Below are 12,113 nucleotides of genomic sequence, written 5' to 3' on the forward strand. Positions count from 1 at the left end.
TATATCCAAGAAAGCTGTGCTTCACGGTGGCCAACGCTGTGACCGACCACGAGGAAGGGCTACCTTAGCACTCAGGCCAACTGGACGACGAAGCCGAGCTGGGCCCGTATAACGTAAAACTCTTCCAATATGTTTTTATTCCAATCTCCTGACGTCAAATTTGCGTAAACGCCGACACAAGGATCGGGCGGTCACCCGCAGGGTTGTCTGAACAACCCAAACAAACGATCTCCTAGTTCATAGGAGGTCACTTTTGTTTGCTTGAAAAACGAACAACATTGCCTGCACTGAGCGGTTTGTCTTATATAATTGGCTCGCACGAGGCGAGGAGCGTGTTCAAGTGGAGAGGGCTTTGATGGGGCCGAGCTACTGCACTGAATAACGATAACCGGATGAAGAGGGTGGTGCCCGCGTCTGCGATTGGTCCGCTTTCTCTTACATAGCTTGCGATGGCTCGTCGACAATCGCGGCAGCATGCAACGGAAGCTTAAGAATGAAGCTAAAACGGTTCCTCAGCAAAGAGTTGGCAGAACGAGGTCGTAAACGTGCCGAAAGTTACCGAAAACGTTACACGGCCATGCAAAAGATTTATTACACGCAAATAAACCCATGCTCTCCGGCAGGGGCGAGTAGCCAGTGCCGGAGCGATGGGCGGCAGCCATCTTTTATTCATTTAGGAACAGACCAGCCTGCTGCTATTCAAAAGAAAATTCACTTTTCACTGTTCGGCGAAAGAAATTCACTGTTCGGCATATTAATGCATCTTTAATGCGTACACTTCAATTTGACGCGGTAAGTTTTTACGGTTTTTTGAAGTCGCGTGAGAGGCAGGTGAAGTGGCTGCAGACCGATAACTTTTGAGCAATAGCCGAGGGCTGATGGCGAAAAGGCGTCGAATCAGAAACAACTAATTTTGTTTTGTTCGGTCCTATGATGCATGATCAGTGTGTACACGCCATATCAGATGGGGAGGTATCGCGGTTTTCGTGACGTCGCCTGACAGACAGGTGAAGTGGGGCGTGGTCCAAAAAAGTTTTTGACCAATCGCGGTGGACTGATTGCAGAATTGGAATAGAAAAGCTTGGAATAGTCATACGTTATAGCGCCCCTGCACAGCAGTGGGGGGAAAAGAAGGGGTTGGCGAAAGCAGCTCTGTGTGGTACGCCCTGTCGAAGGTACTGGCTGATGACACGCGCATAGACGAAGTTGGGGGCTGCTTCGAGGCAGAGCCGCGGACTCGCGACGGTGACATCATGCACCGACGCCAGTGACGCAGCCGACAGGCGACAGAGGTGAGAGGACCGCGCAGGAAACAGAATGTCGGACAGTAACCGACAGGCCGGTTACTGTCCCTCAATGGACAGGAACGAGCCATGACTGGGTGGAGAGTTACCTAACCTGCGGAGGAGCAGAGCGACGGGTGATAAGGCTGCCGACGCGGACAGACTGTACATAGCATATAAGTCTAGAAATGCAGCAACATGTCCAGTGTTGAGGCTGTCGCCGGTTGCGAGTGAACCATGCACGGTGGCGAATGGAAAGTTGCCCATTTGCTCCCGACCAACAGAGACCGACGGAGGTGAAACCGCGGCATCAAAGTCGACATGCGGCAGTGGAACGTCCCGCGACATTCGCAAAAAATCGATACCACCTAGCCTAAAGAGTGTGTCCCAACCATCAGATTTAAGAACATGCAGATGCCACGAAAATGGAGAGAACCAAAATAATGTTGTTTGCCGTCGCTTGCACGAACTCAGATTGTTTTTTTTTTTTTGCATTCCGCCTATGTAGATAATTAGTCTTAACTACTTAAACAATTTCTCAAATATTATAGTTACATTAGAAGTGTCAATGAGAAAATTGTAGAGCTACATGAAACAGCTTGCTGCTGCTCGATATGTGCTACATAACAGTTTTTCGGAGCGTGAAAGAAGCCCGTGAATGCTCACCATGGCGGCTTTCGCGATCTCCTCGATGAAGTGGGTGGTGACGAGGAGCGTGACGCCGTTTTTCTCCGACAGCACGAGGAAGTAGCGCCAGATGGCCTCGCGCAGCACCGGGTCCAGACCCACGGTGGGCTCGTCCAGGATGAGGAAAGGCGGCTGGTGCATCAGCGCCACCGCGAGGGACACGCGGCGCTGCTGGCCGCCGCTGCAACGCGCATGCGCGTAAACGCACGCCTTCGTCGTGCACGCCGCGTTGCCGCGACCGCAGAGTTAACGTAGCGACGCGCCCCTCCCAAAGGCGTGGGCAGCGCTTTTCACTGCGGTAGCCAAACTATCTTGCCGCGCCCCCTTCGCCCCATCCACTGTCGCGACCATTCAAGAAATAATGAATTAAGTTTGAGTCACTTGGTCATATATACTGGCATAAGTACTGTATAGTACAGTAATTATTATAGGCCACCATATAATATATTGCTTAGTATTTATTAGATAATCGCTTATACCCGTTATGCATGGTAACGTGCAAGGCCATTGTACATTGTGTGTTTTATCCGCGGCTTACGTTAAGTGGCCTGTAACCAGTGGCACCTACGACGATAATGGAAGAGAGAATAGTCTAGAGGAATTTGAAATCCCACAAGTAACGCCGGAAGTAGTTAAGAAAGCCTTGGGAGCTATGCAAAGGGGGAAGGCAGCTGGGGAGGATCAGGTAACGGCAGATTTGTTAAAGGATGGTGGGCAGATTGTTCTAGAAAAACTATCCACCCTGTATACGCAATGCCTCATGACTTCGGGCGTACCGAAATCTCTTGGCACAACGCTAACATAATTCTAATCCATAAGAAAGTGGACGCCAAAGACGTGAAAAATTATAGACCGATCAGCTTACTGTCAGTTGCCTACAAACTATTTACTCAGGTAATTGCAAATAGAATCAGAAACACCTTAGACTTCCGTCAACCAAAGGACCAGGCAGGATTCCGTAAAGGCTACTCAACAATAGACCATATTCACACCATAAATCAGGTGATAGAGAAATGTGCGGAATATAACCAACCCTTATATATAGCTTTCATTGATTACGAGAAAGCGTTTGATTCAGTCGAAACCTCAGCACTCATGCAGGCATTGCGGAATCGGGGTGTAGACGAGCCGTATGTAAAAGTACTGGAAGATATCTATAGCGGCTCCACAGCCACCGTAGTCCTGCATAAAGCAAGCAACAAAATCCCAATAAAGAAAGGCGCCATGCAGAAGGATACGATCTCTCTAATGCTATTCACAGCGTATTTACAGGAGGTATTCAGAGACCTGGAGTGGGAAGAATTGGGGATAAGAGTTAATGGAGAATACTTTAGTAACTTGCGATTCGCTGATGATATTGCCTTGCTTAGTACCACTGGTGACCAGTTGCAATGCATGCTAACTTACCTGGAAAGCCAAAGCAGTAGGGTGGGTCTAAAAACTAATCAGCTGAAAACTAAAGTAATGTTTAGCAGTCTTAATTGGAATAGAACAGCAGTTTACGATAGGTAGCGAGGCACGGGAAGTGGTAAGGGAATCCATCTACTTAGGACAGCTAGTGACCGCGGATCCGGATCATGAGAGTGAAATAATCAGAAGAATAACAATGGGCTGGGGTGCGCTTGCCAGGCATTCTCAGGTCATGAACAGCAGGTTGCCATTATCCCTCAAGAGAAAAGTGTATAAGATCTGTGTCTTACCAGTACTCACATACGGGGCAGAAACCTGGAGGCTTGCCAAAACGGTTTTACTTAAATTGAAGACGACGCAACGAGCTATGGAAAGAAGAATGGTGGGTGTAACGTTAAGGAATAAGAAAAGGGCAGGTTGGGTTAGGGAACAAACGCGGGTTAATGACATCTTAGTTGAAATCAAGAAAACGAAATGGGAATGCGGAGGACATGTAATGAGGAGGGAAGATAACCGATGGTCATTAAGGGTTACGGACAGGATTCCAGCGGTAGGGAAGCGTAGCAGGGGGCGGCAGAAAGTTAGGTAGGTGGATGAGATTAAGAAGTGTAGAGGGACAACATGGACACAATTAGTACATGACTGGGGTAGTTGGAGAAGAATGGCAGAGGCCTTTGCCAGGCAGTGGGCGTAACCAGGCTGATGATGAGGTTACTCATACGTAACCCACGTATGAGTAGTGCCTAACGCCTGCTTCACTTCCTCGGGGGGTTGGCCCGGCATTTGATTATCTTCGGAATCGACCCACGTATGAGGAGTGCCTAACGCTTGCTTCACCTCCGCGGCGGGTCGGCCCGGTATTGCCCTAACTTCGGGATCGGCCCACGTATATGGGGAGTGCTTAACGCCTGCTTCACCTCCGCCGCGGGTCGGCCCGGTATTGCAATAACTTCGGGATCAACCCGCGTATACGCGGAGTATTAAACACCTGCTTCACTTCCACCGCGCCTCGGCCTGGTATTTCACTATCTTCAGGATCGTCCCACGTATACGGGGAGTGTTTAACGCCTGCTTCACCTCCACCGCGGGTCGGCCCGGTATTGCACTCTCTTCAGGATCAACCCACGTATATGTGGAGTGCTTAACGCCTGCTTGCCCTCCACCGCAGGCCGGCCCGGTATTGCATGCACTATCTTCGGGATGGGCCCAAGTATATGCGGAGTGCTTAACGCCTGCTTCACCTCCACCGCGCGCCGGAACGGTATTGCACTCTCTTCAGGATCAACCCACGTATATGTGGAGTGCTTAACGCCTGCTTGCCCTCCACCGCAGGCCGGCCCGGTATTGCATGCACTATCTTCGGGATGGGCCCAAGTATATGCGGAGTGCTTAACGCCTGCTTCACCTCTACCGCGGGTCGGCCCCGTATTGCTCCAACTTCGATGTGAACCCACGTATGGGGAGTGCTTAACGCCTGCTTCACCTCCACCGCGGGTCGGCCCGGTATTGCGCTTTCTTCGAGATCGGCCCACGTAATGGGGAGTGCCTAACGCCTGCTTCACCTCCGCCGCTGGTCGGCCCGGTATTGCCCTATCTTCGGCATCGGCCCACGTATATGGGGAGTGCTTAACGCCTGCTTCACCTCTACCGCGGATGGGCCCGGTATTACGCCAACTTCGGCATCAACCCGCGTACGGGGAGTGCTTAACGCCTGCTTCACCTCCGCAGCGGCTAGGCTCGGTGTTGTACTTTCTTCGGAATCGGCCCACGTATGGGGAAAGCTTAACGCCTGCTTCACCTCCACCGCGGGGCGGTCCGGTATTGCACCACCTTCAGGATCAAACCACATATATGCGAAGTGCTTAACGCCTTCTTCACCTCCACCGCGGGTCGGCCCCGTATTGCGCCAACTTCGCGATCAACCCACGTATGGGGAAAGCTTAACGCCTGCTTCACCTCCGCCGCGGGTCGGCACGGTATTGCATTAATTTCGGGATCGGCCCACGTATGGGGAGTGCCTAACGCCTGCTTCACCTCCGAGTTGGGTCGGCCCGGTATTGCACTAACTTCGGGATCGGCCCGCGTATATGGTGACTGCTTAACACCTGTTCACCTCCGCCGCGGATCGGCCCTGGTATTGCACTATTTGCGAGATGAGTCCACGTATATGGGGAGTATTAAACGCCTGCTTCACTTCCACCGCGCCTCGGCCCGGTATTTCACTACCTTCGGTATCGTCCCACGTATATATGGAGTGTTTAACGCCTGCTTCACCTCCACCGCGGGGCGGTCCGGTATTGCACCACCTTCAGGATCAAACCACATATATGCGAAGTGCTTAACGCCTTCTTCACCTCCACCGCGGGTCGGCCCCGTATTGCGCCAACTTCGCGATCAACCCACGTATGGGGAAAGCTTAACGCCTGCTTCACCTCCGAGTTGGGTCGGCCCGGTATTGCACTAACTTCGGGATCGGCCCGCGTATATGGTGACTGCTTAACACCTGTTCACCTCCGCCGCGGATCGGCCCTGGTATTGCACTATTTGCGAGATGAGTCCACGTATATGGGGAGTATTAAACGCCTGCTTCACTTCCACCGCGCCTCGGCCCGGTATTTCACTACCTTCGGTATCGTCCCACGTATATATGGAGTGTTTAACGCCTGCTTCACCTCCACCGCGGGGCGGTCCGGTATTGCACCACCTTCAGGATCAAACCACATATATGCGAAGTGCTTAACGCCTTCTTCACCTCCACCGCGGGTCGGCCCCGTATTGCGCCAACTTCGCGATCAACCCACGTATGGGGAAAGCTTAACGCCTGCTTCACCTCCGAGTTGGGTCGGCCCGGTATTGCACTAACTTCGGGATCGGCCCGCGTATATGGTGACTGCTTAACACCTGTTCACCTCCGCCGCGGATCGGCCCTGGTATTGCACTATTTGCGAGATGAGTCCACGTATATGGGGAGTATTAAACGCCTGCTTCACTTCCACCGCGCCTCGGCCCGGTATTTCACTACCTTCGGTATCGTCCCACGTATATATGGAGTGTTTAACGCCTGCTTCACCTCCACCGCGGGGCGGTCCGGTATTGCACCACCTTCAGGATCAAACCACATATATGCGAAGTGCTTAACACCTGCTTCACCTCCACCGCGGGCCGGCCCGGTATTGCATTAATTTCGGGATCGGCCCACGTATGGGGAGTGCCTAACGCCTGCTTCACCTCCGAGTTGGGTCGGCCCGGTATTGGACTAACTTCGGGATCGGCCCGCGTATATGGGGAGTGCTTAACGCCTGCTTCACCTCCACGGCGGGTCGGCCCGGTATTGCACCATTTTCGGGATCAACCCACGAGTGAAGTTACGTTCGTTCTCTGTTGTCCTCACTTCTCTGTTGGAACTTGCTTCTCGGACGATGATCGGCAGTTGTTGATCAAATGCAGGCAGGAAGCGATGGAGATCAGATGTACAAGAAATATTTATAGTTAAACTTTTCTATATACATGGCAGGTAAAACAAATACATTACAAACTTGAACAATTCAGAAACAAAGTCTCACTTTTCGACTGTCTTTTTCGACTGTGAAACGAGCCCAGACTCGTTTTAACGTACATAGTACGGAGGCTCACTGATCTATCAGCAATTCTGATCTCAGCCAAGCCTAACGTACATGGTACGGAGCCTCACTGATCTATCAGTAATCCTGATTTCAGCCAACTCTACCCGCCGTGGTTGCTCAGTGGCTATGGTGTTGGGCTGCTGAGCAGGAGGTCGCGGGATCGAATCCCGGCCACGGCGGCCGCATTTCGATGGAGGCGAAATGCGCAAACACCCGTGTGCTTAGATTTAGGTGCACGTTAAAGAACCCCAGGTGGTCTAAATTTCCGGAGTCCTCCACTACGGTGTGCTTCATAATCAGAAAGTGGTTTTGGCACGTAAAACCCCATAATTTAATTTTTAAATTTCAGCCAACTCTGAGGGACAGTATGTCGTCCCGATTTTTATAGCCCAAATTAACAAAGAAAACAAGGCGGTAGGGCCGTTGGCCCGTCCCCACAAGTTCAGTTGCCAATCAGAGTCAACCGTTTGTTAAGCCACAAGCCAAGGGGATGGGCTTACTCTTAAAAATAATCAAATTGGAAAACAAAGCTCTTTTCCTTCTTCCCTAAAACTCCGTTGCCCTCTCATTTCTACGGAGTCAATGACGGCCTCAGAAAAACACGCCAGGTTCGTACAAGTTATTGCTAAGCCGCCTCAAAGCCCGATGGCGTCTCTAGGCCGCAAACGTCTCGGAAGTAGGGGCATCGACACCTGGTACTGCAGCTGCACTCAAGGTTTGTCCGCGTGGGAGATTGATGACTGTCCTTGTCCTTCAAGCTTATTGTCTACAGGACAAAGTTCTCCGAGTGCGTGTTTACAAGACGCCGCCGTCCGAATGCACTCCTCACGTGCACACCGCATCTCTACAGCGTACACTGTAAGCTGGCCTTCGACACCACACAGGCAATCGCACCCAACATCCAAGGCTGCCGATTGCATTCCGGACGCGTAGAAGAATAGATCCCCGCTCCGTATAGACCGTTTTTTCGTAGGCGCCGCCATGTTGCGAACGCAGTGGCGCCGCCTATGAGCAGCGCCATACTGGCTTGGGTGAAAGCGGTCTTTTGCATGGCAGGTATACGCTTGGCGGCAGTTTCTGGCGTTTGTTTTCGCGGTCGTGCGGTCTGTTTAGTATGCCGTGCGTCTTCTACGTAGTAAACGGTTCTGTGAGACGTGCTGAAGTGGTTTGGGGCATCATGGCCGAAATTTCTGCTGGCGTTGAGGTGGACAGAACACGCAACGCGATGTGTGCGCGCATATTCGAGTCTGCAATCAGCCTCGGAGATGAATTGTGTATTTCTGAATGTTCCAGTCACTAATGTGACCTTAGTGCAGTATTATTCTCTATTTCTAAGCTGCGGAAACATACGCGATGATCATAACAGCATGATCGTGGGTACCGTTCTGCTACGATAGGAGCTGTGATGTTATACTTTGGCAAGCGTTCAAACTGTTCGCTGCAGGTTACATTGCGTGACTAGTTGGTTCGCTGGGTGAGGTTTCCGCACCTGAATAAAATAGTTTTGGCAAATGATAGCAGCATACCTTACAGTCTGAATTACGCTTGTCCAGCAAAGGGACTGTTTACGAACTGCGTGAGCGTCCTAAGCAGTGGTAAGTGCTGGATTACATATATCTTTGTTCTATATACCGCATGGTCCAAGCATACCGCATCAGCGGTTATATATTTATAAACGTTGTGCGGCGTGACTATGCGAGGCCCTATTGCGGCGTTAGCCCGTTTTCTCTTGCTTTTTCGAGAAAGAGGATTATATCCGAATTTCTTTTTCGGTTGTGTTTGTTCCGTTCACTACGACGCACTCACACGCATTACGGAAATTTTGTCCTCAGAAATAGGCATCGCATTCTTTTTATGCGATCCTTCATATATTATGGCTGTATGCAGGCAAAAAAGGCAATGCCGAAGCGCACAGCTTACATATGTACCGTGCTGGTTCACAAACCGCAGTGATCGCTGTGTTGAGCAGCGCCATCGGCATCATGCAGGAAGGCTAGCGTAGACATATGGTAATTTGAAGCCTACTAGACTTGAAATGCGCGAGAACGATGCCGGTGCATCACAAATATTTGATTGCGCCTGCCGCTTAGATGTTTCGTGGTTGCCTTAGGTTGGCCGTGCACGAGCACGCGCTCTTATGTTTATGCTTTGCCCCCTACGCCAAGCGATCAGATATTGAGCAGATTTACCATTTCATGTTGCTAATACAGAGACACCGGGTTTCTTTGTTGAATTAAAACCGATATAAGTAAAATAGTTCACAACACATACACACACCGCGACTGATAATGTGCGTACACCGCGGCTTATAAAACGCGTCACATTTCTGCGCTCCCAAAAGATGTTTCCGCCTACTGTAGTTACCGATGCACCGAAAGGCTTCCCTGACGACCTTATATGAACGGACACGGCGTAAATTTCACAAAATACCATCTAAAACATCTCAAAATCGCTCCGCAGCACGCGACAGCAATACTTTCAAGCAGCGCCGCGCCGGATCGCCCAAGCCAGAGAGGAGGAAAGGCTCTCCGCGCGCCCTATCCTCCTCGCCCGATGAAACGGTCTATATGCGGCACGTGGCCAAGGTTGCTAATCCCTTCTTAACCTCGGCGGCGCCTCCAATTAGTCAGGTATTCGGGAGCGAGAACCACAATACCGCGTTCAGCGGTCCCCTTCAAGGCTAGTCTCTGTGGACTCGTGCGACCGTCGGCAGTTGCCAACACCGTGCGCACAATACCGACTTCCCGGAATCGGCACTCGCCCTCCTGGCGCCTGCCGCGACGCGTCACCCAACACCGCGCGGTCCCTGTGACCCCTCATAACACAGAAACGGTTGCCCCACTGACATGGGGGGGGGGGGGAGTGAACGCCCTCTCTGTGCATAAAGCACGGGGCCGATTCGCGACACTTAAGAACACGAACAATCAGAGCGACCTTACACATCCCTCCTAAAGAGTATACTGGGCTCACAATGTGCCCAGCTATACTACAAAAGCCAAAGGGCGCTGTATCCTAAAATTTAGGCTCTGAAGGTTCCGTCAAAGAAAATTGACATACGCTGCCCAACACGGGTGCTGCGGAGCTCGCAAAGAACAGGAAAATGAACTGTAAGGACCACAAAAAAAAACAATTTTCTCACAGCGATAAAAGAAAAGGGCGAATGCTTAACACATTCATGGCAGTGAGCATGCAAAAGAAATACTCGTGTATGTAGAGGAACACTCCAACGCACTGCACGGCACAACATCAGCAAAGTGACATATGCAGGTTATATACATAGTATGTCCACAGTCTTATAACCCTCACACACATGGACGACAACAGCCAGAGAAAGTTCCACCAAGGCTGAACTAGCTGTCCCACGCACACATCCTTCGGGTGAACGGGAACATTCACGCCTGTCCCAGCTGGCATGGCTGTTTCTATCTATCCTTTCTTTTCTGCTCTTTACTCGATTGGCTGCCATGAACGATTCGAGAGCCTCGACAATGCATCAGCATTGGCGTTACATGTTCCTTTCCGGTGACGCACCGTTACATTGTAGCGCTGTAGTGAAAGCGCCCATCTTGCTAACTTGGCCCCCAGCGGGGTGCTGGTTGTCAAATATGACAATGGGTTATGATCAGAGACAACATTCACCACTGTTCCGAAAAGCCAGTAGTCAAATTTCTTGAGTGCCCAAATGATAGCAAAGGCTTCTCTCTCTATAGACGACCAGCGCAGCGCGCCTGTGTCGGGTTAAAGCGATGGCTAGCAAAAGCGATCGGCTTTTCTTTTCCGTCCGCTGACATTTGAGCTAAACAGGCACCGGCCGCCGTCGCCGACGCATCAGTAAATAGCCAGTACGGCTGATGAGGCTCAGAAGTGTTCATGGCGACAGCCTGACAGAGAGCTAATTTCAGACTTTCGAACACGCACTGCGCATCTTCCGACCATGGAATTGAATTAGGAACCCCTCGCCTCGTCAAAGCTGTAAGCGTGCTAGCCACGTCGGCGTACTTTGAGACGTAGTCCTGATAATACCCGCAAAGCCCCAACAGACTTCGCAACTCTTTCTTTATGTGAGGTGGCACAAGGCCTATGGCAGCTATCTTCTCAGGGTCTGGTGCATGAGTTCCAGAAGCAACTATGTGTCCCAAATAGCGGATATGAGTTTGCGCCACTTGACATTTTTCAGAGCTGGCTTTCAGCCCAGCATCACTTAGCAGTTTAAACACCATGTCTACATGCTGCAGGTGTTCTTTTCAGGTATATGAAAAGATTGCAATGTCATCTAGGTACGCTGACGCATAAGCTTGGTGCGCAGCCAGCAAGGAATTAACCATCCGTTGAAAGGTAGCCGCAGAGTTTTTCAACCCAAATGGCATTACCTTCCATGCATAGTGCCCATCATGTGTCACGAATGCCGCGAGATGTTCGCTCTGGGGTTCCATCGGTACCTGAAAGTAGCCTCTCCTCAGATCAACGACTGTTATAACATTCGAGTGACCAACTCTGAAAATCAGCTCCTGTGGATTGGTCATTGGAAAGGCATGTACCTTGGTCAGGGCATAAAGCGTTCTATAATCTACGCACATGCGCACTGACCCGTCTTTCTTACCAACACACACAACCGTGTGTGCAAATTCGCTCTCCACCGGATATATCAGGCCCAACTCATGAAGCTCTTTCACTTGCCTACTAACCTCTTTCTTTAATAGTTCAGGAACTCTGTAAGGAAACGTCCTCTTTGGTTTGCATCCTTCCTCCAGCTCGATGTGATGCCGCCCTACTTGCGCCCTCCCAGGCTATCCGTCAAAGACGCAGCGATGTTTCTCAAATACCGCCTCGATTTCCGTGCGCGCTTCAGATCCCAAATGAGCTAGCTTGTCTTCAGTTATTGCGTGCTGGCTCGCTGAAGTGCATACAGCCTGCGGCGCGCATTCCACCTCACCAATTTCTCCGTCTTCCTCGAACACTACCCCCACAAGACTCACTCTAGCGTAGTACGGCCTGAGTCGGTTAGCGTGCACTACCCCAAGTCTTTGTGTCATTTATTTGCAAGCGATACGAGTGTTCTCTCTCTCTCCCAATAACTGTGAAAGGACCTAACCACCTGGCAGCCATCTTG

General features: G+C 51.0%; 1 protein-coding gene across 6 annotated transcripts in view; it reads right to left on the reverse strand.

Moving 5' to 3' along the window:
• Positions 1 to 12,113, reverse strand: part of LOC142584723 (ABC transporter G family member 23-like) — a 269,091-nt gene that overhangs the window by 209,000 nt on the left and 47,978 nt on the right. For all 6 annotated transcript variants that reach the window (XM_075694944.1, XM_075694945.1, XM_075694948.1 and 3 more), the window contains exon 6: positions 1,950 to 2,151. In XM_075694944.1, the coding sequence (XP_075551059.1) occupies positions 1,950 to 2,151 (202 nt within the window). The remainder of the gene's footprint in view (positions 1 to 1,949; positions 2,152 to 12,113) is intronic.

Source organism: Dermacentor variabilis, chromosome 6, assembly GCF_050947875.1.
Source record: "Dermacentor variabilis isolate Ectoservices chromosome 6, ASM5094787v1, whole genome shotgun sequence".
Lineage (NCBI taxonomy): Eukaryota > Metazoa > Arthropoda > Arachnida > Ixodida > Ixodidae > Dermacentor > Dermacentor variabilis.